We start from the raw sequence: 23,049 nt of genomic DNA, 5'->3' as shown, positions 1-23,049 counted from the left end.
ATGTAGTGTGGGGGGGTGAGTATGAGCACATGTGTGTGGGTGCCCCAGGAGGCAAGACTCCGACACAGAGCCCCAACCTGAAACTGCTGTAAGATACCAGACATGGGTGTTGGGGAAGCAACTCCAACCCTCTGCAAGCATTTTTAGTCTCTGAGCAAAATCCTCCATCCCTAGCTGCACTGTTTTATGGTATGCAAATCAAGACCTAGGATGGGCAAGTTCATGCTAGCAAAACATAATTCACCCCTAAAACAAGTACAAAAGCAAAAAGACAAAACAAAAGGCTTCTTGGTTGTCCCGAACTCACTAAATCCAGATACAGTTACCCGTCCCCTCCTAAGAGTCAAGAATTAGTAGCTGTCAGAAAATTACCCCAGTGTGGTGGCACACCTGGAGTTCACATTCAGCACTCAGAATACCGGGGAAAGAGAAAATCCAGTACAGCCTGAGCTGCTGTGAGACCATGTCTCAAAAAAAAAAAAAAAAAAAAAACAAAAACAAAAAACAAAAAAAAACAAAAAAAAAACAAAATTGAAAGGGAAGAGTGGTAAAGGAGAGAGGGAGAAGGGGGAGAAAGGGAGGGAAAAAGGAAGGGAGGCAGGAAGGGGAACATTATAAAGGAAATTCAAAGTCATGTGGTGAGCGTGGGTGGATCCAGATTTGGATCCAGATTTGGTGGTTCCACAAGTCAATTGTTCCCTTCATTCCTTTTGAACCCAGGACCCCAAATTTTAGGAAAATAAATCACACACACTAGACAACCGTAGAGGGTTGAGCAGAGATGAATGGCCTAAACAGCAAGAACAGTTCCAGTCCACAAGCTCTCCCTGTCCTCGGGACCCCACAGATGTGACTCCAGCTGTGCTCAGGAGGGATGAGCAACATGGGAGGCAGAGACCTGAAGGAGGCAGATAACATGGTCACCTCAGTGTGGTGGGGGGACACAAAAGGACACCAGCTACTCCAGCAGGAAGTTCTCAGCTCGCACCAATCACTCAAAGACAACAAAAGAGCCCGTTTTCTTCTTCCCTACCCCAGTGAGCATAGTCTTGTATACCTGGGCTGATTAGGACCTTGGTGGATTTCCGGAAGTCCAGGGACCAGTCAGGCTCTACAACTCTGTGACATTCACAGACACAAATGGCTCTGGAGCACTTTCTGCCAATTGGCCCAAATGAAGATTTTCTTCCATTGCTGACTCTTTGCTAACTCCACCACTGCTTCCAACAGCTTTATGCATAAGCTGTTTTAAAAGATGCTCAGTTACTAGAGCGAGTCCCACCTCCAAGACTTCGAGGCGCTGTAACCAGTGGGGTGGCGAGTTGTACTCGTTCAACCTCTTTAAGGACACAGCACAGAACTGCAGATGCTCAAGGCCAAAACACAACAGCCGGGCTGCCAAGCAAGTTCTGGAGAGGACAGGGCCAGCGGGAAGAGCCAAGGAACACCAGGTGCCCTTGCCTCCTGTGCGGGTGACAGATGGCTATCCCTACACACACTGTTTCGCCTCTCTACACCCCTCCTTGCCTACTGTTGGTGTCCAGTACAATCTGTAGGAAGCCCCTGGGAGAAGTCTGAACTTTCCAAAGACCAGCAGGAAGCATCGTCCCAGCAGGAAGTGCCTGGCAGGCTGTCCAAGAGGACACTAGAGTTAAGCGCTGTCCACTTTGGCTGCTACACACATACCATAGCAAGGTAAATGGCTCATGCAATGGGGTCCTCCTGCGGCTTATGAGCCTCTCCTGTGGGGAGGCTGTGGGGTACAAGCAGCCACTTTCTCAGCCTGACCCACTGCCCAGGAAGGAAGGTAAGGAAGGCAGCAGACGGACCATGGAAGAAGAGAGCTAGCCTGGGTATATACACGTGACATTCATCCTGACAGGAACTGTACTGTAGCAGCTACATCTGCTCTATAGCACTTGGTTCCCGATCAGCTACCAGGTGGACAGCCTTCTTACAAGGGCCTGGGTTACTAACCCATGCACCTATTCACTAAAGAACCCACAGGTATTTAAAAGAAGGGGCCCCGTGGGGGTTCAGCAAAGATGACCTGCAGAGCTTGCATATGCATGATGTAACCCATAATGCCACAAGGAGTCATTGCCAGGAGCTTTTGATGTGCCAGGCATTGGACTAAACACTTTGCATATTTGATTCCATGGGCTGTATTGGCCTCCTTTCCCATTTATCCCGTTTAAGGTATAGGTTTGAAAGTGTTATAACACAAGGTGACCCAGATAGGAAAAGGAGATAAGGAACTCAAATCTAAGTTCTTATGACTCCAAGACTGTCCTCCAAGCTGTTATCCTGGCTTTAATTATTTTTGAAGTAATTTCCCAGATGTTACCTCATTTCATCTCCCAAGCACCCCCTGCTTGAGCAATTCAGGTATTATTAACTTTTTTTCCAACAAAGAGCAACTTGGGTTTTAAAAGATCACATCAAGTATGTGGCCAGACGTGCAGACCCCAGATGCCTACCTCAGCCACTTGGCTGCTTAACCTTTGGCAAGTTTCAGCTGGTGATCTGGGAATGGGCTGAACAGTAACCCATGTCCTATTAGCTTAATGAGAGGGCTGTCCTTGATGGTAAGACAGGGCTTTGTTAAAACCAGACTGGCCTCAAACTCACAATCCTCCTGCCTCTGTCTCCCCAGTACTGTACTTGTTGGAAGGGTTTAATGGAATGGCCCTAAAGTGATTATTGCAACACCTGGAACAGAGAGACTGCTGAGTGAATGTCCCCTGCTCCCTGCTTCTCCTAGTAGATTAAGTGAGATGCCCAAGGCTACTCAAGAAAAGACAGAGAAGATAAGCAGACAAAACCCCTAGACTGGCGGCCTTTCTTTTAACAGCATATCTCTAGGGCCCTGTATCTCTGCAAATACTCCAGGGTCTCCATAACAAAGGATGGGAAGAAAACCAGCCAGCTGAAATGAAGACATCTTGTCCCACACAGGGCTTAGCCAAGGATCAGCGGACCCCAGACTTGGTTTAACATTCTGCTTTCTGTATTTTGCTATGGCCCTGAAAATTATGCAGCTGTTCCTGTTCGTTGCAGTTCTTCACATCCCAGATGCATACGCCATCCTCCATGTTAGCCAATTCCATGGCCGAAGAACCGCATTTACTATACCAGCATCCTGGTTTTCTGTTCGGTGAGCCTTTCTAGCAACCCAAGATGCTGAGGTCCTCTCCACCTGCAGGCGGTATCAGGTACACTCTGTAGTGAGCAGCGTCTACTTCACTGGCATAGATGCAGATGCGGGCACAAGCTTAGTAAGTGCTGTGGTAATGACGGTTGCAACCTCCTAAACCGACTAGCAGCTGCTCACCCTCAAATGCATAACCATGAACCCAGAGCATCTATAGCTCCGCTAAACTTCCCAGTCCAGGTCATTTACATACATAACAGCTCTTCTAACCTTGAGAGGGTACCATCTTCCAATAACAGGTGTCAAGATAAATGCTTTGAGGTAGACAAAGGAAAGCCACGGCCATCCATTCCTTGTCAAGGGGTAATGTTTTCCTTTCCAATGTGGCCTTGAAACACACAATTTAGTTTCTGAGTTGTTTTCATACTCCTGATCTGAGGAAACTGAGACGCTATGTAAGCTACACATTTAATACAAATTACAAACGCAACACTGTGTTTCAATGGCCCAGCAACTACCCCATAAGTGCCTCTCAAAGCAAACAAAAACCTGTCATGGTTCAGAAACACTCTATGTTCTTCAGAGTTGATTTGTACAATAATTTCCTGCTGGCTCGGTGTGCAGACTACCCCACCACACATCAGCTCCACAAGCACCCACAGCACTGAGGGCAGAAAGGATGGTGTGATTCTATCTCAGACAGTCTGCTGATGGCTAGCCATGCAGGGGAGGCCCAGCCATACAGCTGCTCCTCTTCCTGCCCAGCCATGCAGCTGCTCCTCTTCCTCACTGCCTCTCTTCTTCCTTTGAAGGAAAGGGTACAGTCTGTTTAACGGACTGGGGAGGACAGAGAAGGTCCTACTAGGGTCATCATGTCTACCAGGGTTCAGGAACATCTCTCTCTGTGGACAGTACTCAAGAGTTCACTGCCGTCATTTGAGGTGAAATATGGGCCATTAAGTCTTCATCTATAAAAATGGCATTAAACAAAGGTAAAGTCTCACAGAGTAATTCGTAGACTGACGCTTTATAGCAAACACTTAATTTCCATGGTCTCAGACACAAGGAAACCTGTCCGTCAGATCACAGCATCTTAAGCATCTTACACCATTAACATTCCACGCCTCGGGGACCCTAAAGTCTCGGCTCCAGAGCCGTTTCCTCTGGTGCTGCTGTTAGTGAAGGTGGGCGACCCTGACAGACCATGTGTGTGTGGATAAAAACAGGCCCGCTTGCTGGCTTCGATGATGGCAAATCTGGATTAATGACAGCCCTGAGACAAAGGACTGTTCACATGAGATGTGCATTCATTTTAGCAAGCTCAGCACACTCACTCATTTATTGGCTGCCTTATGTGGGGGCCCCATACACCAATGGAGATCAATCAAAACCAAAGTCTGAGACCCCAAATCTGTTCCCCCATGGATATGAGCTTCAAATGAGCATAATAGCAGTGGCCTTAAGTGCACAGGGACAACGACTCCACGGGTCTTATGCTTCTGTTGATCCTACAGCACGGTGAGGCCTTCATCAAAAACTGGAAACACTAACTGTGCTGTCCCATGCCCGAGTCATTTCATAACTGGTGGTAGACAGTTTGACATTCACGCGTCTGCCTAAAATCAAACTGGCATTAAAATAAATGTAGTTATTTTTTTTAATACCAGAAAGAAATCATCATGCTCATGGATCAAAACTCATAACTTCAACAGAATGGAAACCTGAAGTTCGTTCGCCTCCAATGAGAATTTCCTTCATGTTTTCAGCCCCTCCCTTAATTTTAATAACCATATGCAAATCTTAGTAACGCAGGCCGCAGCCAGTTCCTAGTCAAAGAAAGAAAGCAGGGTATTTCTGACAGAGAAGAAATCTTAAGGAGCAGAAATAAAGAAAAACATTAAACCGAAGAGGTCCGTACAAAAACTTAGCAAGTGACCATGTGGGCATTGAGCACAAACGCCTAGTGAATGCGTATCTTGGTGGCAGGGCTAATGAGACCAGCCATTAACCAGAGAGACAGGAACTGTCATTTCAGAAATGCCGAGACTTTAACAGGTAATCTAAGAGAAGAAAGTCGACGCGTCCGCAGTCATGCTGGGAATGAGCCAGCAGCAACACAGGCTAAATGTGCATCCCCTCTTTATTCTAAAGCCAGAGCCCCTTCATGATCTGTAGGGCTGTGATTCCTCGGGGGACAGGACAGCACAGACACCCCAGTTCGTACGAACCACCCCTCTCCCCAGTTTGTAATCCACAATGTTCTTTGTTAATTATTTAAAAGTCCATTGATTTCCACATTGATGAAAAGTCCTAATTGTAAAAATGGCTAAAGGAATCGGCCTTTTAACTTTGCTGACTCTGTCCTGTGGAGAGAGACGTCAAGTTTATGTATTAAAGCCCATCGCAATAAATAGTTGATAACACAAAAGCCTGCTTGCGCGTTTCAAGAATTGAATGGCGTGGCAAGTGCTGCAGGAGGTGTCCTAGGTAACTGTGGCCTCTTTGTTGATGCTAATGGCAGAAGCACATATTACCTGTGCTTATCATCACAAGTCTGGAAAACATCACCAGAAACCCATTATTCCCAGGGACATCCATCCCCGGAATGCAGGTCTAAACAGAATGAGAAACTCGGCCTCAGTGGAGATCTCCCTGAGGAGATGCGGATGAAAATCAAGCGGGTTTAATGACTTTTATTGCAAATGTTAAAGGTGTTGTGTCTTTGTGTTTAACAGGCAGGTCCTCAGACCCCCATCTGAACACTTCTCACTGAATCCCAGAATAGAGAGGTGATGAAACAATACCTCCCCCATAGAACCCAAACAAAGCACACACATTGGGGAAAATGAAGCGAGATGGGGCAGTTGAACGCTGGCGTGGATATGTCAAATAGGAAGTTAATTAAAAGCTGAAGAGAATGGAAACGCCTGCAGTATCTGCCAGTGGAGGAGGCCGCTGACAGGAAGACAGGAGCACACCAGCGCCTGCCTTCAGCAGCTCTCTAACAACCACTGAACTGCTGGGGAGCCACTGCCCCCTCACCAGCTTCCCCTCCACAGTGAAAACACACAACCTTAAAGAAACACCTGGTTCACCATGCATTATAAGATCAAAAATGATCGTTCGCTGCAAGTGAAATGAACAACGTGCCATTCCCATGTCTAACAAAGACAAAAACAAGAAGCCAAGGGGGCAAGTCTGCATAAGTCACCCGCTGTAGTATCTTAGCCTATGGCAGGGAAAGCCAGGGCACCAACCCCAGGAACCATGTGAGGTGGAGCTGAAGGGCAGCGTTGCATGGCAGTGTTGAGAGTCCACTGCAAGCCACATTACCTAACAAAGCATGTTGCCAAAATGGCAGATCTCCCAGTCTCCAAACACCTCAAAGTGGATGGCCAATTCTTATTTAATTTATATTCACCATAATTACTTTGGAAAGTTTAACCTCTAGACCAAAAAATAAAAGGAAGATGAACATGCTGCCTTGATTCAGAACACGAGATGCCAGTTAGAAAACTACACGAATACAAAAAAAAAAGTCATATTATGGCATACAGTGATTTTTCTAAATTGAGAATAAACTATAAATGTCCAAACCTCACAAGTAAAATTATGGTCTATTATGCAATCCGGTTTTGTCACCTGTGATTTCCCTTAAGACGGCGTTAATGCATTTTCCAATTGAGTTTTCTGACTCATTTTCAAAGTACCTCAATTGTTAAAATACAGTAAAGTGATGGACAGATGCATGCTGTTTTGATTTAGAGAAATAATTCCTAATGAAAATGGCAAGAAACTTGAAAATAAACAGGAGGATGACAGTATCCTTGCTTTTCCAGGGGTGTTCCATCTCCCACACTCAGAGCCTCTCAGATTCTCTTCCCATTCATGCTGAACTCTCTAGACCAATGTTCTTCACCATTTTAAAGAAAACAGTCATATTTGGGAGATCAATATGGCTCAAATATTTCTGCCAAATGCTCCCCAAATCATCTATCACATCCTTCTAAACACTCATGAAAGTCCTTGCCCAGCAACCCCAAAGCTGGGGTATTTCACCACCCTGTTATGAAAGATTACAAACCCCAGTTCTAGAGCAGATACCCCACCCTGGACCCTAACTGAAACCCTGACTTCACCTTCCCCTGGAAGTGGTTACCAAAGGCCAGGCTGCACCAAGGAAGGGCAACAAAGCCTTGAACAGCTGGAAGTCAGCACACAATTGTCAAGCTGTGGACTTGAGGAAAGCGGGCCAAGGCTAGTGAATTCAGGATCAGAAACTACGCTGATGAGAAGGTGAGCGAAGAGTCTCAGTCATTTCCGACTTGCTATTATACAATGGCCAGTAATAGGGCTGATAGACTTCTGTGCAGTGGGTGTGCTTTCTAACTTTCAAGAGAAGGAAAAAAATGTATTTCATGTGCTCCCTGAAATGTGAGCTAGAAGCTATATAAATACAACCAAGACTCCAAAAGGGGAGTCTTTTGGAGTTGCTACATCGACCACGACATGCAGATGGGAAATAGTTCCTTAAAGTTACACAATATGCTCACTCCTTTCAAAGCAAAGACAAAATACACAGGCTATGTCACAGTCCGGAGCTTGTCACATAAAACATCTGACAAGCAGGCAAAAAACCAGAGTACGGGCAAAGCTGAACCAAGTTAAAAGAAGACCAGGGGGAAAGGCCATTCCTAAACACGGAGGGTCACTGTCTTCTATAAAGGCATATGAATGCAGCAAGTTTTATCAACTGATTAAAATTCAGCAAACTTCTTCCCAGTCTAAAGGTGAACAATCTTCCCTGCGGTTTCAAGGAAGCTAGTGCCTGGCATTTTTTTTTCTAGCTGGTATACCTTGCCATCTATTGCTGGGTGGTACTTTATTACAATATTTGAATTTCATGTGACAAACAGTTTCATTTAATGCCCCGAAATGCTACTCTCTGAAATGGAATGCCATAAATAAAATATGGACTTGGTTACCAGGCAGCATGCTCAACACATATGGTACATTGGCCCAAAAACCACATTTTAAAATGCTTTAAAAGTTAACTTAACAATGTAAGCTGTTTTATACCCATTCGCAGAGAATAGTCCCCTAAAGGCCAATCTTGTTTTCTATTGTCAAGGGAATATCTGGATTTATTTGCTTAATTTGCTAACTTGAAATTCTCTTCACCCACTCTGATCTCCACCCCACTCCCCACCCACCCACCCATTCATTCTTTATCTTAGAGAGGAGAAAAGAGGGCCATATATCTCGTGGTGTAATTTTAGGCATCAGGCTGCCTATTTGAATTAAAATTGATGCAGCTTCTGATAAAGCCTAATAATCAATTCTCCATTCTCATTACGCCACAGAATGGTATAGATGCAAACCGATGTCTTAAGTTTGTGGACCGCGCTCCTAGCCTATTACCCGGCAGTGCGGCTGAGTGGAAAGATAACCACATTCATCCTCCTTATCTGTAATGATGTAATGCACCCCAGCCCCGGGTCTAGATGATTGGGGAATAATGGGATTGTACAACCGCAGGGATGACAAACAATGCTGCTGGTAGCTCTCTGATACACGGAACCCCACGACTCCTGTGCAAAGAGGAGGCTCAGAAAACAGGCACCCGGTTCTGCCCCTTGGATGAAGTTAGCATCTTTTGGCCAGGGAAGCATCTGCTCTTGCACTGAGACAGCAATACCGACAACTGAGAGGAGAGCCATGAAAACAGTTTCCCAGCCGCAGCCAGGACAGTGCGAGTGAATATCCTGCTTTTCTTTGTGTTTAGAATCAAGTGTCATCTAAAAATAACCGGTTGGTAGGGAGAAGTCACTGCACAGTACAATGCCAAGACCTGGAGATCAGACACTACTTAATGACTGATGCAGCCCAGGGCTCACGTTTGTTTGGAAAAAAACTAAATATGCCTCCATTTTCTGTGCTAGAAAAATCATCGCTGTCTGTCGCCACAGAAACCTTACCTTTTGCAGAAGCTGGGAACCGGAGTACTTGGCAGCGATGGATTTTATCTCCCCACCAAAAGCGGAGGCCCACAGCTTCACCCTACAGGGAGAAAGGGCAGGGGAAGAAATGTAACACCGTGTCACCGTCACACACGCACACACCGGACTGTGGCTGAAGGAGCAGGAAGATAGAACATTAAAAAAAAATGGAAATAAAGATAGAAAAAGCACTTTCTTACAAACTACCAGCACCAAACTGCAGAGCTTAGTGCGGGAGGAGGTCGGGGGTCCTTGGAGTTCAGAACGTGTAAAGTCTCCCTGGCTCTCCAAAAAGACCACGGGCTTTCATGGAACAATTGTCCGGTTGCTCAAACACCTAAAATGAGCATCACCTGGCAAATACTACTCTGAAGAAATCCACCCATCCCCCGCTTCCCGGAAAAGTGGAATGGCAAGGTAACAGAAAGGGGGACCATTAAACGGCCCGTCGAAGTTGCAGTGGGTAAACAGGCTCTAAACTTAGCGCTGTCACTTTAGGTGAACCTCTCCAGGTCTTACTCTACAACCCCAGGGAAGGGGCGAGAAGGTCCCACCCCGGTGGTCTCGCGGTTTGGTGCCTTTGCTAAGAGGCAGGTGCAAGAGGGGAGGCCCGTACCCACCGCGGGTTCTGCCTAGCGGCACCTGCAGACACCCAAACTTGGGCGCCCCGGGTCTCTCGGGCGCCGGCAGCCCCTCCCGGGGAGTCCCAGCACCAGGCACTTACACGGAGAGCGGGATCTGCTGCTCAGAGCGCACCACATCCCCCAGCACCGCGTAGAAAAGCGCCGCGGCTAGGAGCGCCGAGGCCCCCCGGGACGCGCAGCGCTGCGAGCCCAGCCGGGCCATCCTGGGCTCCTTCCGACACGCCGGCGGCAGCGGCGGCGGCGACAAGAGCGGCAGCGAAGAGCTGCGCCGGGCGGGCGGTGGGCGAGCGCGCTGGGCTGCCTGCCTCGCCGCGCGCCGCCCCGCCTGCTTCTCGCGCGCCGGGCTCACTTGGGGAGCAGGGAAAAAAGGAGCGGGGGGTGAGGGGGAGAAGAAGGCGGGGAGAAGGCGGGAGAGAGCGCTGGGGAGGAGGCGGGCGCGGGAGGAGGGAGCGAGACGCGCCTCTTGCCGCGGCGGCTGCCCGGCCCCGCCTCAGCGGCCCCGGGGAGTCCGGCGAGCCGCGGCGGGAGGGCGGGAGGCACCTCGCGGGCGGTGACTGGCAAACTCCAGTGTCCTTGGCCGCCGCGGCTCGTGCCTTGCCCGGTCCGACCCACTGCGGCCGCTGAGTTCTTTACAACTCCGCAGTCAGCCACCACCGGCGCGACTCTGGGGTGGCCCCGGACGGTCCCCAGGCCTCGGCGACTGGAGCGGAGTGAGGGTGGGGGCTCGGGAGCGAGCCCGAGGGCCTTGCTGCTCCACACTTTGCCAGTGGTTGCTCTGGTCGGGAGTCCCCCGGGAGGGTCGGGGCGGCGGGGTGGAGGACTGCGGAGCCTAGAAGTGGCGCGGCCCCCTCCCCACGCCCTTCGCGCTTCCCGGGAAAGGGGCAGTAGTCAGGAAGGGGACCGCAGGCGGCGTCGGCGGCGGACCCGCTAGGACTGCAGTGGAGAGCGGGATGGGGATGGGACACCGGGGTCGGGGTCTGGGGAGTGCACCGCGGCGTGGCCGCCAGTCAGTACTCCAGGGCCGCGGTGACTAGTGGAAAGAGCGGAGGGTGGCGCTGCAGTCTCGGGGCGGGCGCGTGAGTGCTGGGCTTGGGCATCGGGTGGCCGCACAGCCACCTCTAGCGCTCGGGACCACAAGCCTGGGTGCTTAGAGCGTACTGAGGCAGGCCCGGGGTGCGCAGCGCTACGCTGTGCACCCGGGAACAGGGATGTCGGGGCGGGAGAGGGAGGAAACATAACCATCCTAACCGGCAAACACCCTTCATTCTGGGGGTGGTGGCGGTGGGAAAGACTGCTCCGAACCCGGAGTCTCCCCACACCAGCCCCAGCCAGGGAGGAGGCAGCTGAGCTCAGGCAAAGCGCATTCTGGATGGCCACAGGGGAAACCCCAGGTCTCCCCTTTCGTCGCGGCTCCCACCCTTGGAAAAGCCTCGTTCCCCGTCCTCCTACAAGCTCTAGGGTGTGGCTGGGAACTTTGTGGAGCCCTCGCGCGGGCAGGCGGTAAAGACCAGAGTGAGGCTGAGTCATCCTAGCCTGGCGAGCGCAACTCTGGTAACCGTGGCCGGCTGTAAGCTCCTGATCTCCCCTTGTCTCCTAGTGCTCCAGCTGCCTGGGTTCTCCTTATGTGCATGTTTTTCTGCCTCCAGGACTTTATACATTTTTCCCTGTCTTCCCGCACCCTTGGGAAGCAGGGAACCGAGAGAAGGTGGACTCTGGCTTCCACTGGGTGGTATCGGGCAAATATCCTGCACAGCAGTCTCCGGAAAAGTTATCTTGGAAGCGGATGTTTTTATTACTGAGTTGGCTGTGAGGGGCTTTTACCTGGCCTTTTTCCGGGTATTGGCAGACCCCAGCTCCGGTGGGCGAAAGGCCAGTTATACACCTACCCAGGGAAACAACATCAGGAACAGGCCCACCAGGAGAGCGCCAAGTGCACCCCGCCCACGGGCAGTGTCTCTATGGATGACTAACTGGTTATAATGAGTTCTCCGCTTCTGTGCACACCTCCCGCCTATGAAAAACGTGTCAGCCTTTCCCAAACAGAACCAAGCGCAGCCTGACCCCAGGGCAAGTGGTCTGTATGGGCTTTGACACTCGGACTGGGGGCTGAGATAAAATTAATTTTCTTGCCAGAACGCGATAGTTTTCTAAATGGATGCTTGAATGACTGGATGCGTGGGCACGTACTAGCCCTGATTCATAAGGTGTCATTGCCCCCTCTATTGTGGCTGTATGCTAAAAGCCTTTCCTACTGTCATTTATCCAGTCAGTAGAGGTCTAACATCTTGGACTAGATGGGCACAGTAGGACATGCTGGGGTTGGGGGCGGTGAGCCATCCAGGCAATCTGCCCTCCTGGGATGTATACACCCAGAAGGACCAGACCTTTCTCGAAAAGCAATACTAAGAAATATGTAACTAGACACTTGGGTAGAAGATCCACAATAGTATATACGACAGAAACGTACATGGTATGCCCTGATTATCTTGTGCCATTAACTGTAGTTACCTGAGGGCACCAAAGTCGTGACCATGTTTGGTGATTAAGTCATGGTGCACCTCCACCTGGGACTGGTAGACTCCACGGTTGTTTTACAGCAATGAGAGCGTCTTAACCCAGGGAAAGGATGCTGAGAATTAGTAACTATTAAGCAAAACAATCTTAGGCAGAACGGGTTCACTTACCTTGTAGATGGATATACTATTTCCTAGTAGCTCAAAAATGATTTAAAGTAGCTTACATTACTATGCCCAGAGCTCAAAGTGGTGTAAGAATCTATGAACCTGCCACTCAAGTATCTTGTTCCTTTTCATCATAGCATTCAGTGAAGAAAGACCTAGGTGTGTGCTCTTATTTAACAGAGGGGCATGAAGAGGCCAAGAAGGGCTTAGTGACTGGCCCAAAGACCACAGCCAATTAAAGGAGAGTCACCTGGTTTCAGACCAGGGCGCTCTGAACAGCCACAGCACCTTCTGCTGTGTCAAATGTGAGATTGCAGGTTTGGATCCTGCTATTCACAGTTGGAAGCAGACTCTTCAACACCCAGCTCTCAGCTGTAGTGGAGTCCCAGTCCTGCCAATGAGACTGTCACTTGCTAACCAGAACAGCAGTCCTGCTGGCTATGGAGACTGGGCTTTGTCCTGAAACAAAGAGCTACTGGTGAGATGGGCAGGGCCGGAAGCACTGAGCCAGAAGGGGATGCTTTAAAATGCTCACGTATTGCTAGTGTAAGGCAGGATCCAGGAAGATCCTGCAGAAGCAGATGTTCTAAGAGGACCCCTTGCACCAGCCCATCCCACCCCAGAGCTTTGAGCAAATAAGGCTCCTTTGTTTGTCATATGAGGTTATGGGGGCATTTAGTAAGCAGAACAGAACAGTCCCACAAAAGTTTTCTTGTCCCATAAGGGTTTTCCAAGGTTCCACTGGACACTCAAGGAGGAAAGAATTATACTTAGAACTACCAGAATGCAGAACCTAAATCTATTTTGTCTAGAGGAGCCGTGCAGGGTTTTTAAGAACTGAATGCCACCACTGTGTAAATGAAAGAAAGTGCTTCCAACCCATACCAAGAGATTTTTGTTTGGTGAGTAGATTGCTGTTTGTTTTCATAAAAACCAGCAACAACAAAATAACCCCACTTCCTCAACAGCAGCCAAGTGTCCTCATTCTAAAGCACTGTTATAGCCCACCGGTGCTGGTTTGCATTTGCCATTTCTGGTTAGTGCACACAGGCACAAACATGGAATGGCCATTATATCATGTGTCTGATCTTGCCCAAGCTTTCCACACTAAAATGACTCTTGTTTTTACAATAACAACATTGTTTTAATTAACTTTTTCAATATTATCAGATCAAGAACCGTTGATCTTTAAACTCCTGCAAACAATTCTTAATCTCTTGTCCTTTTGCACCTACAAACACTAGCTGTGGAAAAGAAAAATCAGATCACAAGTTCAAATTCCTGATATGACTTTCACGTGAAATCAAAATGTCCCCATGGTCCTTGGCTCCTCACCCTACTTCCTCTCCAGCCATTTGTCCCTCGCTTGATGTAATCCAACCCATCCATCTGGAGTTCCAATGAAAAGCCAAGTTTATTTTCTTCTGAGGCCTTTGCATATATGAGTCCTCTGCCAGATTCCTCTTCCTCCAGATTGGCCCGAGGTTGCTTCTCACTAACCTGAGTCTCTGTTAAAGAGCCATTGTGGAGAGCAGCTTCGAAAGTCTCCGATAAAACAGAAGCATGCACCTCCCGGAGACTTTAGCTTCCTTCATTTCTCCTCCTAACAGTTATCATTACTCAGTGATCGGTTGATTGATTGACACCCCCTGTGTGTTACCTTCTCCCGTTTATGACAGCAAGTGGCTATGTAGGATGTTCAGTGTTATGAGATACAACACACATTTGCTATGTGGCTGGAATCCCTTACTCCTAAAGGCCTACCTATGCTCCCTAGACTGCAGCATCTTCATCACCAAGACCCGGTACCTGACAAACAGCACTAGACTTGCCCAGATGGACAGAACCAGGGAAACTGTTTTCCTGAACTGGTCCTCAGTCCCAATTCTGGAGGAAGATGTATAAGGAGGAGCCAAGGATGTCTCAAAAGTTAAAAAACAAAAAACAACAAAAAACGCATCAAACACTGACTTTTAAGCTATGGGAAGAAAGCTGTTGGCCACCTTTGGAACCTTCCTCCTCCATGTGCTGTTTCTAGCCCCAAGTGCAGACGTCCTGAGGAGACCTCAATGGTGCCAGAAGGTACTCTGCTTTGGGGAGCAGTTGGCCTGTGTCTGAAATACAGCCCCAGAAACAGCCTCAGTCCACCATGCCGGAGCTCCTGCATGAAGCAGATATTTAGGCAACCTTGAGTTGAATTCAACTGGATGAAATGATCATTTCCAATGTTAAGCCTTCCACTGACCTGGAAGAAGCAGACCCTTGAGTCCCCAACACAGGAAATGGCAGCGAGGGCCCAGGGAGCTTGCTCTATGCCAGATGTGGCCCTTCTAGTTAGCAGCTGTCCCAACACTGAGAAGATTATCATGGGAAAGGGCAAAGGGCCACCCCTGATGAAGGAAGCTGGAGGAATCATCTGGCATGGAGCAGCTCTCCCAAGCCAATGGATGCCAGCACTGAGACTGGAGCCAGCTGGCTAGGGACTAAGCTTAAGGGCTATGTAGTCCTCTGGTCCTTTCCCTACCCACACGAGTCCCTCTCCCAGCAAGAGAACAATCACCGAGTGAGCCTTTAATCTTTATTAATGAAATGATTCTGTGTGGGAGTCTGTGCCTGTGCCTGTGCCTGTGTGTGTACATGATTGTGTGTAATAGCATCTAATATGATGCTGTTTGCATGTGTGTGGCTTTGTATGTGTATGTATGGTACACATACATTGGGAGCAGGAGTATCTTTCTGGGGTAAGACCTGTTTCCTTTAAAATATTTTTGAGAAACTGCAAGGTTTCCAAATGTCTATCAATCAAATAGGAATTGGTAAAAAATAAAAATCACAGTTTATCACGTAATGGAATTTCATATAGTCACTTAGAAAAGGGAAGCTCGGTCATATATAGGGCATACACATGGATCTGTTTCCCCAGAGATGGAGGCAGGAGGGTCAAGACCAGACTGGAGCAATTTAATGTGACTCGGCCTCAAAATAAAATAAAGCGGTACACTTTATTGATAAAGCACTTGCTAGAGTACACGAGGCTCTGGATTCAGTCTCCACACCTCACTGATATGAACAATTAACTCATAATTTTTAAAGAAAAAGAAAAGCAAAGCCTATGTACTGACACACCTGTGTGGCAAGCTGTCAATAATGAACATGCCGGGAGAAAAGCAGGTCACAACACAGTGCGTGCACCGTATACCTGTCTGTGTCGTATTAAAGCCGTGGAGACGAGGGTAGACATTTTTCTTCATATCTTTTGAATTTGCTGTAATTTGTAGGTCATGAGTTTGCATGCTTGGTCCTCAGCTGGTGGTGCAGTCTTGGAGTGTTGTGGAACTCTGAGAGGGTAGGAAGGGGGGACATCTTTAAAGGGCTATGTCTACTCTTGGCTTAAAGCCTGCTTCCTGGCCACAGAACAAGCACTGGTCACATGTTCCTGCCACCAGGGACTGAACCAATCACTGTGGATCCTCCGCCAAGACAGACTGTATCCCCTGAATAAACCTTCCATCCCTTCTGTCACTACTTGGTCACAGCCACCAGGAAAGGAACTGGGGACACTGGGCAGGCCTGGAACTAACTGGGAAGTCACATACAACAGTAACAGAGATTTCTCCTGACAAAAACAGTTGACGAAACAAAGGAAATTTTTTTAACTTTTTGCTTCTACTCCATAGGAATTGTTTGAATCATAACAAGGAGCACATAGAGCGGGTGCCATGTGTAGGGTTAGACACCTGTGAAACAGCAAAATGACACAGGTGTTTCCAAAGGATGGTTTGTGTCTGACGATCTACTTCTAAAATCATCCTTGATAGAAGGGGCTCCTGACCAAGCAGGAGAAAGGATCTCACTCCCCTGGTGTTGGAACAGGACTGGGGTCAGAGGAAATGCCCCCCCCCCGGGGGAGGGGGTTCAGTTGCTGAGCTCCCACAGGTTGGGCAGTGCTGCCAGGGAGCCCCCCTGGAGCCCCTAGAACACATGCATTGATGGTGTTTTCACTGATAACAACCATTTTTAACACCAAATTTCATGGCGATGCTGCTTTTCAACTGGTGACTCATGAAAACATTTTGCAAAGATAGTTTTTGAAAGGAAAGATCAAGTACTTAAAAATCCAAGAATATCAATAATTGAAAAAGTGAATGTCTCTGCCACATTACTTGCACAATAAAGATAAGCAAAGCATTTAAAATTGTGCGTGAAATAACTGGATCCATAAGAAAATCAATAAGTTCAAACACCATACACATACATATATATATATATATGTGTGTGTGTGTGTGTGTGTGTGTGTGTGTGTGTTTGAAATACCTTAAAAAGCCTTCACACATTCAATGGGAGACCCTTTGGAAGATACTCTGACTTTGATAAATACTCTATTAAAAAATACACAGATTCCAAAATAGACCCTTTTCATGACATTTACTTATTTCGCAATTTATTGATTTGTTCAGAGGAGGGGGGTGATGAGAAGCCATGTGTGTGCCGCAGCCTAAATATGAAGGTCAGAGGACAACTTGCAGATGCTTGTGCCGTGTGGACCCCAGGAATCAAACTCAGGGGGTCATGCTTCGCAGCAAGCACCTTAACCCACTGAGCCATCTCATTGGCCCAAGCTAGCTATTGTCTAAGTTCTTGCTATCAGTAATCTGGCATAGAGAAGAACTGGCAAAGAAAACTGAACAGAACCTCTGGGGTGCAGAGAGGAGGTCATCGAGAAGCATAAGGCCCTCATTGTGTGGCCGTAAAATTCTGACGATTCGGTATCAGCGCACTTCCTGTTATATGAGCTAGTTTGGAGTGGACCCCTTTCATAGCCTAGTTATTCAAATCTTCTTAGCGAGCAAATAAGCATAGCCATTTGGTCTACAGAGGTCTTGAGTAGTTATGTAGCTGAGGGGGATGACTTGGAGTTAAAGAGTAAGGTTTCTTTTCCAGACTCACCTGAGCTAATTAGGAAACATTGGACAGATGTGTGTTTTATTACATGAATTAAAGCAGCAAGCTCATCTAATAGAAATTTTGTAAATCCTTTTAAGAACGTGGTGAAGTAATTTTGAAGACAACAGCATTCTGCTGTACAAACATTCATCACAATACTGTCTGTGCTAGAATAAGAAACCATGGAACTGTCTGAAAATGGGTTGTTGGTTAGACTAATTACGGTCGATTCGTGAAAAATGATGCTGCCATTAAATTTGATATTAAAGCTAGGGATGTGACTCACTGATGGAGCACTTGCCTGCCGTGCACAAGGATCTGGGTTCCCTCCCCAGCACCGGAAAGAAAAAGGAAAGACCATCTTAGCTAATGCTAAAGCCACATGTCCAGGTTAGTGTTTGTCAACTTGGTACAACCTAGAGTCACCTGGAAAGAGGAAACCTCAATTGAGGACTTTTTCTCCATGACACTGGCCTGTGAGAGAATTTTCTTGCTTAATGATTGATGTAGGAGGGTTCATCCCACTGTCAACAGTTCCACCCCTGGGCGGGTGGTCCTGGGCTGTATAAGAAAGCCAAGGACAGCAAGTCAAGATAAGCAGTGTTGATCCCTCCATGACCTCCCCTTCAGCTTCTGCTTCAAACTCTTGCCCCAAGTTCCTGTTTTGACTTCCCTCAACAATGGACTATGAGCTGTAAGATGAAATAAACTGTTTCCTTCGTCAGCTGCTTCTGACCAGTGTTTTACCACAGCCACAGGGCCAACTAGGATCCTACCTTAACTACCAAAGCTCACAGTGACAAAACACTTAAATATATCATATAGTTATACACTAGCAAGGCAATGCTTCCAAATTACATTCCCCAGTGTAGGCATAGAAACAAGAAAATCTCTCAAACATCTTTACTGTTAAAGGAGTTACATCGGTTCCTCTCTGTTTTGTGCAACCATTTCTTTTATATTGTAGAAGCCGCATGTGCGCATAACTTTTAGGGATCGACCACTATGGAGAAGTAAAAGAGGATCTGAAATTTCCCCAACATTCAAACAGAGAGACTATTAACAATTTTTTGCTTTCTGGTGTTTTTTTTTTGTTGTTGTTGTTATTGGATTTTTTGGTGTGTGTATGTGTGTATGTGAGAGAGAGACTACATTATGACTTTTATACTTCAACATTTTATTATTTAATCACCAACTTGGGCATTTTGCTTCAGTTTGCTGTATTTGTATTGCTGTGGTGGGGATTGAACTCAGAGCTTCAGGTATGATGGGCAAGCCTCCTTCCATGGAGCTACAGGCCAAAGGACCTAGATCATTGTATAATGCCCTCTGTGTGACATGTGTAGGGTGCCCAGAGAGCTATCCTGGATGCAGTGGGCTCAGTAGCTTTGTTCTCTCATGCTCTGGTAGCTGGTCTCCTTGGACTTGTCACCATGAAGAAGGACTTTCAGATTTGCTACTTACCTCCCCCAGAAACAACCTAATTCCCCTTGACTGAAGAATGGATAAGGAAAATGTACCTTTACACAATGGAGTACTACACAGCAGAAAAAAATAATGACATTTTGAAATTTGCAGACAAATGGATGGAACTAGGAAATATCATATTGAGTGAAGTAACCCAGACCCACAAACACAATTATTATATGTACTCACTCATAAGTGGTTTTTAAACATAAAGCAAAGAAACCCAACCTACAAATCACAATTCCAGAGAACCTAGACAACGATGAGAACCCTAAGAGAGACACACAGAGATCTAATATACATGGGAAGTAGGAAAAAAACAAGATCTCCTGAGTAAATTGGGACCATGGAGACCATGGGAGAGAGCTAAAGGGGAGGGGATATGAATAGAGGGGAGCAGAGAAAAATGAATATCTCAATGAAATAAAAAAAACTCTGAGAAATCATCTTACACAGTTCAGAATAGCCAAAAATCAAAAACACTGATGATAGCTTATGCTGGAGAGGATGTGGAGTAAGGGGAACACTCCTCCATTGCTGGTAGGAGTGCAAACTTGTACAGCCACTTTGGAAATCAGTATGGCAATTTCTTAGAAAATTGGAAATGAATCTACCTCAAGACCCAGAAATACCACTCTTAGGCATATTCCCAAAGGATGCTCAATCATTCCACAGGGACTTTTGCTCAACTATGTTCATAGCAGCATTGTTTGTCATAGCCAGAACCTGGAAACAACCTAGATGCCCCTCAACTGAAGAATGGATAAGAAAAATGTGGTACATTTATACAATGAAGTACTACTCAGCAGTCAAAATTAATGGCATCTTGAAATTTGCAGGCAAATAGATGAAACTAGACAAAACCATACTGAGTGAGGTAACTCAGACTCAGAAAGACAAGTATCAGAAGTACTCATTCACAAGTGGCTTTTAGACATAAATCAAAGAACAATCAGCCTGCAGTCCACAACCCCAGAGAACATGCACAACAAAGAGGACCCTAAGAGAGAAGTACATGGATCTACCTAGGAAGGAGAAAAAGACAAGATCTCCTGAGCAAATTGGGAGCATGGGTAGGCAAAAGGAGGGTGGAAGGGGAGAAGAGAGGAAGGAAGGGGAATGGGGAAAATATATAGCTCAATTAAAAACAATAAATAAACTTATAAAAGAAGAAGAAACCCAAGCATAAATTACAGGTTTGAGGGAAATTAAAATATTCTGAAGCTAGAATAGAAGTCTGGAGTGTGGCTAAGGCTAAGGGGTAAAGAGGGAAATTATGACATTAAATGTTCAGAATCAGTAAAAATGGCTGAATCTTAGTCAGTGAACAGGCATATGGCTCCAAATTAGAAAAGGAGCAGCTTAAATAGCTGCAAAGGTCATTAATTAGAGAAAGGCTGGGCTAAGATGGCAGGGGTGGGATAGGCAGGGGGTGACACTTTTCCAGATCACACCCTGCTATAGCTTTAGCTCCAGGGAATCTGGCTCCCTCTGCTGGTATCTATGGGCACCAACACACACTAATAATTAAATATATATATGACTGGAAATAACCCCAGAAACAAAAGAAAGAAGATTAAATGCCTTAGATGTGTATGCATGAGTATGTGCTCTTGCATGTAAGTATACACATGTATGTTTGGTGGTGGTGGTGGTGGTGGTGGTGGTGGTGGTGGTGGTGGTGTGTGTGTGTGTGTTGATGTACAAAAGAGTTCCACAATAGCCTGGAATGAAGTATAACCAAGCTTTATTCATCTGGGGATAAACTCACAGAAAGAGTAGCATCTGTAATCCTCTGCATACAGTGGGAACTGGAACTGAATCCAGCAGCCAAGAGGCCATAACATGCTTTTCATCTGCATTTATAGCACATGAGACCACACCCAAAGTGGGCTGCTATCTTAAAGGCTATTGGCTAAAGGAGTTCCCATAGCATGTACCTGTAAGTTAGAGGACAACCTTGCCTGTCAAATCTCTCCTTTCACCTTGTTTGAGACAAAGAGTTCCTGTTGTTATTACTGCATGCACCAGGATAGTCTGCAAGCTTCTCCACTCTCTGCCACCCATCTCAACATAGAATGGATGGGGTTATAGATACGTGCTAGCACACCCAACTTTCATGGATTCGATCCTTACAATTGCATGGTAAGGACATTATCCACTGGGCCCACTTCCTATCTCTATAAATTTTTGTTTATAAAGAACTAGGAAAGGAAATCTCCTTAGCACAAAAAAAGTAATACATGTTGGAAAGGATAGACTTGCTAATTACCCTAATTTAATCATTACATATGGTATGCATGAATTGAATCATCATATCACACTGTACCCCATACATATTGATAAGTACAATTTTAAATAAATTGTTTTGAATAGAAAAAACTAAAAGTTGGAATGGGAAAAATCTGTCTCAATGCCGCTTAAAAATTACACTTCACAGAGAAGCTTAAATTATACAGAGTGTGGCTAACAAAGAAGGACGGGTCTAGTGACAATTGCCCTCCACTTCTGTTCATTCATAGAAAGCTATACATGACTGACATCACCTCACACACAAAGATGAGTTGAATTATCTCTAAAACTTGACAGAGGTGCAGGCAGGGAAGAAACCTGCATCATAGTTGTGGACAAAGGAAAAGTAACTGACCATCTGATGGCTCCATGAGAACTACTCCTAGTTCTAAAGTGAGGTCAATGGAGGGATGAGGGAAATGAGATAAAATCTATGGAGCTTACAGCATTTTTGACAGTGAAGAGAAAGTGGCTTTTCATGCTAGTAAAGTCAACCATCTAAATTAAATGAACAAATTCCCTGAGGATCAGCCTCATATAAAACTGACACAAGAAGAAAGAGAAAATATAAAATCCCTATATCGATAAATAAATTGAATTTTTAATAAAAATAAGCTGCTAGACTTACATATTTATATAGTGGTAGGTGGACTTTTTTAATCAATAGGGCTGATCAGTTCTGTTCCAAAAGCTTCTTCTTAAATCACCACACAGAGAATTAACATTGATTATAAATGCTTAGCCAATAGCTTAGGCTCATTTTTAGTTAGCTCTTATAACTTAATTACTATTTCTATTAATCTATGTGTGCTGCCCTGTTGCTCGTTTACCTCATGCATATTCTTTCCATCCTGCTTGCTCTGCATCTCATGGTGTCTCCTCTGACTCAACCCCTCTCCCCAGAATTCTCTCTGCCCCCAAATCCTGCCTCGCCATCAGTCATTAAGCATTTTATTAACAATGAGAACAACCCATCTTCACAGTATACAGAAGGATTATTCCACAGCACAAAGTTACATAGTTTTACATGACATTTTTTCAAAGACAAGAAAAAAACAATTCTAAATATACTTTGAGAAAACAGAGGAGAGCATTATTAACTCATTTGATAGAACTATTACAAGAAGAGAAACTACATATCACTATCCCTTGTAAACCTGAATTCAAAAATTCCTAACAAAATGCCAGAAAGTTGAATCATCCATTTGTGCAAATGGAAATTACAATGAGAAAGAGTGATTTTATCATTTGAAAATAATAACACAATTTATATCATTTTAAAAAATAAGACAAATTTTTAAATATGATTTATCACATTGCCAAGGAGAAAGAAGAGAAGGAAAATATGATCCTTTCAACACCTGCCAAATAAATTGACAAATTCAATAGTTTTGAAAAATAATTTAAAAACTAAAAATAGAAGAAAACCTCTTCAGTATGGTGGGGATCACCTACCCCAATCCTTGAAGGGATCAGTGTAGTAAAGAAAAAATAGCTAACGTTTTCCCTGTTGCTGGGAATAACATGGAGGCTGATTCCCACTTCTTCGATTTAAAACTATACTAGCAATTTCATTCAACGTGGTTAGACTTGGAAGGAAGAAGCACAATGTTCATTATTTGTAAATGACATGGTTGCGTATACAGAGAAGCATATAGAATATACAAAACTGTATGTATACATTGCTTTGTAGATAATGTACATATAAACTTATGGGGAGAAGGAGGAGGGTGAGAGCACCACTTGGTGCATGCCTAACATTCCAGCACTCAGAAGCTCTAGGACAGCATGAACTATATACCCAAACCCACAAACATTCCTTCTCTCTAATAGAGAGCCACCCCAGCATCCATTAGCAAGCCTTTGAA

At 45.9% G+C, this 23,049-nt stretch overlaps 1 protein-coding gene across 2 annotated transcripts in view; it reads right to left on the bottom strand.

Annotated features, from left to right (window-relative positions):
* The window catches only part of Cacna2d3 (calcium voltage-gated channel auxiliary subunit alpha2delta 3), an 835,389-nt gene extending 824,541 nt beyond the window's left edge, over window positions 1-10,848 (bottom strand). For both annotated transcript variants that reach the window (XM_041662952.1, XM_041662953.1), the window contains exons 1-2: window positions 9,878-10,848; window positions 9,133-9,214 (exon numbers count right to left, since the gene is read on the bottom strand). In XM_041662952.1, coding sequence (XP_041518886.1) covers window positions 9,133-9,214; window positions 9,878-9,999 — 204 coding nt within the window. In that variant the 5' untranslated portion in view covers window positions 10,000-10,848. The remainder of the gene's footprint in view (window positions 1-9,132; window positions 9,215-9,877) is intronic.
* Window positions 10,849-23,049: the final 12,201 nt, after the last annotated feature.

Source organism: Microtus oregoni, unplaced genomic scaffold (genome assembly GCF_018167655.1).
Source record: "Microtus oregoni isolate MIOR12 unplaced genomic scaffold, Mior012 000013F_ref0000133, whole genome shotgun sequence".
NCBI lineage: Eukaryota > Metazoa > Chordata > Mammalia > Rodentia > Cricetidae > Microtus > Microtus oregoni.
Note: the sequence above shows the minus strand (reverse complement) of the source record. Positions and strands in the feature narration are given on the sequence as shown.